This window comes from Meleagris gallopavo, chromosome Z, assembly GCF_000146605.3.
Source record: "Meleagris gallopavo isolate NT-WF06-2002-E0010 breed Aviagen turkey brand Nicholas breeding stock chromosome Z, Turkey_5.1, whole genome shotgun sequence".
In the NCBI taxonomy this organism is placed as follows: Eukaryota; Metazoa; Chordata; class Aves; order Galliformes; family Phasianidae; genus Meleagris; species Meleagris gallopavo.
The window spans coordinates 51,925,743-51,928,474 of NC_015041.2; the positions used below are offsets into that span (position 1 = coordinate 51,925,743).

At 36.4% G+C, this 2,732-nt stretch overlaps 1 protein-coding gene across 1 annotated transcript in view; it reads left to right on the forward strand.

Annotated features, from left to right (window-relative positions):
* Positions 1-2,732, forward strand: part of MCTP1 (multiple C2 and transmembrane domain containing 1) — a 219,047-nt gene that overhangs the window by 100,138 nt on the left and 116,177 nt on the right. The window contains exon 5 of the mRNA XM_031557436.1: positions 1,830-2,016. Coding sequence (XP_031413296.1) covers positions 1,830-2,016 — 187 coding nt within the window. The remainder of the gene's footprint in view (positions 1-1,829; positions 2,017-2,732) is intronic.

The window sequence follows — 2,732 nt, forward strand, 5'->3', positions numbered from 1 at the left end:
CAGAGCCACATCCAGCCTGGCCTTGAATGCTTCCAGGGATGGGGCATTCACAACCTCCTTGGGCAACCTGTTCCAGTGCTTCACCACGCTCTGTGTAGAAAACTTCTTCCCAATATCTAACCTAAACCTCTCCTGTATCAGTTTAAAACCATTCCCCCTTGTCCTGTCACTATCCACCCTCATAAACAGCATATACAGAATATATAAAGAATATACAAACAGAATATATGAAGGAAAGGAAAACACTAAACTCACTATCAGTTTCAAATTTTCTCATTGTAAAATAATTAAGCTTTGTTACTGCATGAGCTTTATAGTAGTTGAATTTTGACAGGAACATAAAAGACAGTAAATGTTTTTTTGTTTTTTTTTTCCCAATAAAATTTTCCTTTAGCAAATCTAATCTGCCTGTAGGAGTTCAGTGCCTGTTTTATAAGAATGAATTTATTCTGATAATTGGCTATTTCCTGTCTATAAATGCCTATTTATTCATGTCTGCTGCCTTATTTTTCAGTTTATTGGCCCTGTGGTCAACACATTAACTTCCTCTTTAAAATCAATTGACATTTTATGGAAAGAGTTTGCTAGATGATTACTTTAGTGAGAGTGGCATATAGAGCACGTATTCATCACATTACATAATCACTGTTACAAGTATGCAGTTGGTTAACTAAATATAGAATGAATTCATACACTTTACTTAAATATTGGTTTTGCTTTTACTCAGAGTAATGAATTGGCAAAACCTTACTGGAGATACTTAAAGTAGAAATATTCAGTGCTTTTTCGCAGAAATTACTTTACAGGGCAGGGTGGCATTATGTTTGGCACAGGCATTGAATTTCTAGGCACGTTCAGAGTTACAATCTAGAAAAGTTGAAACTTACGAAGTATAGACATAAAAATATTAATATTTCTAAAGGTATTCACAAAGTGTTTACAGACTGTACTGCTTTAATTAAACAGTTTTTGGTCAGATCCTTGTTAGCAAGAACAACATTTTTACTTTAATAGTTCAATATTTTATTTCTGAAGATATTTCAGTAACTGCAAGGCTGCTGGCTGACGCATATGGAGCCATTCTTCATTAATTCACTGCATGATACAACCTGTGCAGCCAGGGTTATTCAGAGAGGGATCAAGCACAGAGGATTGTCTTCAGACACTGTGAAGTTATAAGCAGTCCTTGCTCATTACAGCATGAGACATCTTACTATAAAGGGGCTTGTGGCATCAGATTTTATCCTGGATGCTTGCATGAAGCTCTGACCCTGAGCCATGCACAGCTTACTGCAAGAGAGCTGAGCCTTTTGAGTGGTGCTCTAGTCCTGCTTTTGTGTGTTCAGTCATGTTGACTCCATCACAATTAAATCCACACATAGATCTTTTTTTTTTTTTCTCTTTTATTCGTATTAGAGGGGATTTTTACTATTGCTAGATGAGTGGTATCAAAAATATTCGTACCAAAACTTGCATGTTATGTTTATACAAGAGTCATAATTTAAAAGTACAACCTGTGTTTGAATGTGAATTTTTAAAATTCTCTTTGTCTCGGCTCAGGTAATGCATTTTAGATAACCTCGTTTCTAGTGTGTACATGTTCTTTTTAATATACTTGATGTTCATATTCATAAGTTATAGCTTTAAAAAAAAGGCAAACGCTACAGTCTGAAAATGAAGAGAAATCCTTTGAGAAGCTGAGAAGGAATTCCTACTGATCTGCAGTTGTGCTGTTGTTATTGTTGTTGTTTGTGCAGCTGAATGCAAGTAGGCCAATGTACTGTTGTTTAATGTGATGAAAACCATATACTGATAAAAAATGTTTCTAGTTGCCAGGTTGACCTGTCAACCCTAAGTAAAGAACAGACCCACAAGCTGGAGATGCCGCTGGAGGAGGGAGAAGGATGCCTGGTGTTGCTGGTCACTCTGACAGCCTCAGCGGCAGTCACCATCTCTGATCTTTCTGTCAGCTCCTTGGAGGACCCGAAGGAGCGAGAGGAAATACTGAAGAGATATGTATGGAGTTCTCTTTTGATCTTTGTCTGTTAAATGTTTGCTTATATAAATACTAACTGTTAGAAAAAGAAGTCTAAATCCCATGCATCCTTGCCATGTTCAACCAATGACAGTCATTTAAAGTAGTCATTAATATTATTGCAGCTGAAATGTTACGTTCAAAAAGGCTGCAAATTTTCTGTATACTCTAAGGTATTTTTTACATAGTATTTCAGCTATTTTAATTGACTTTATGACATGAAGAAGTTAATTTCATTGCCTTACAGATCATTTTTACCAAGTGCAGAAGAAGTGGCTATGCTGTTTCTAGTGAGTACTTAGTAGTGCCTATAGAATGAGATTTAACTGTATGTTAGGGAAGCTGTATTTTATATCATCAATATAATTGTTTCAAGCAGCATTTCTATTTCAAAATATTCTGGAACAAATTATTTTAATTTCCCAGCATCCTCACATTACGCAGCAGCTCTGCAGTTTTATCAAAGGAACAGAGAGGGGAGCTCTTACTCCAGCATTTGTTAATACCTAAATCACTAAAAGTAACTGTCTCACTACACACAGAAAAAAGGAGGGGGAGTTATGAAAGGAGGGGGGGGAAGGCCTATTCCACTTAAAATTACAAAGCTTTTATTGTACGATGCTGCCAGGTGTTTAGAAAGGCTTCTCTAGACACTCAGCCATTAAACCAAGCTCTGACTAACAAAGAGCCGCTTTAT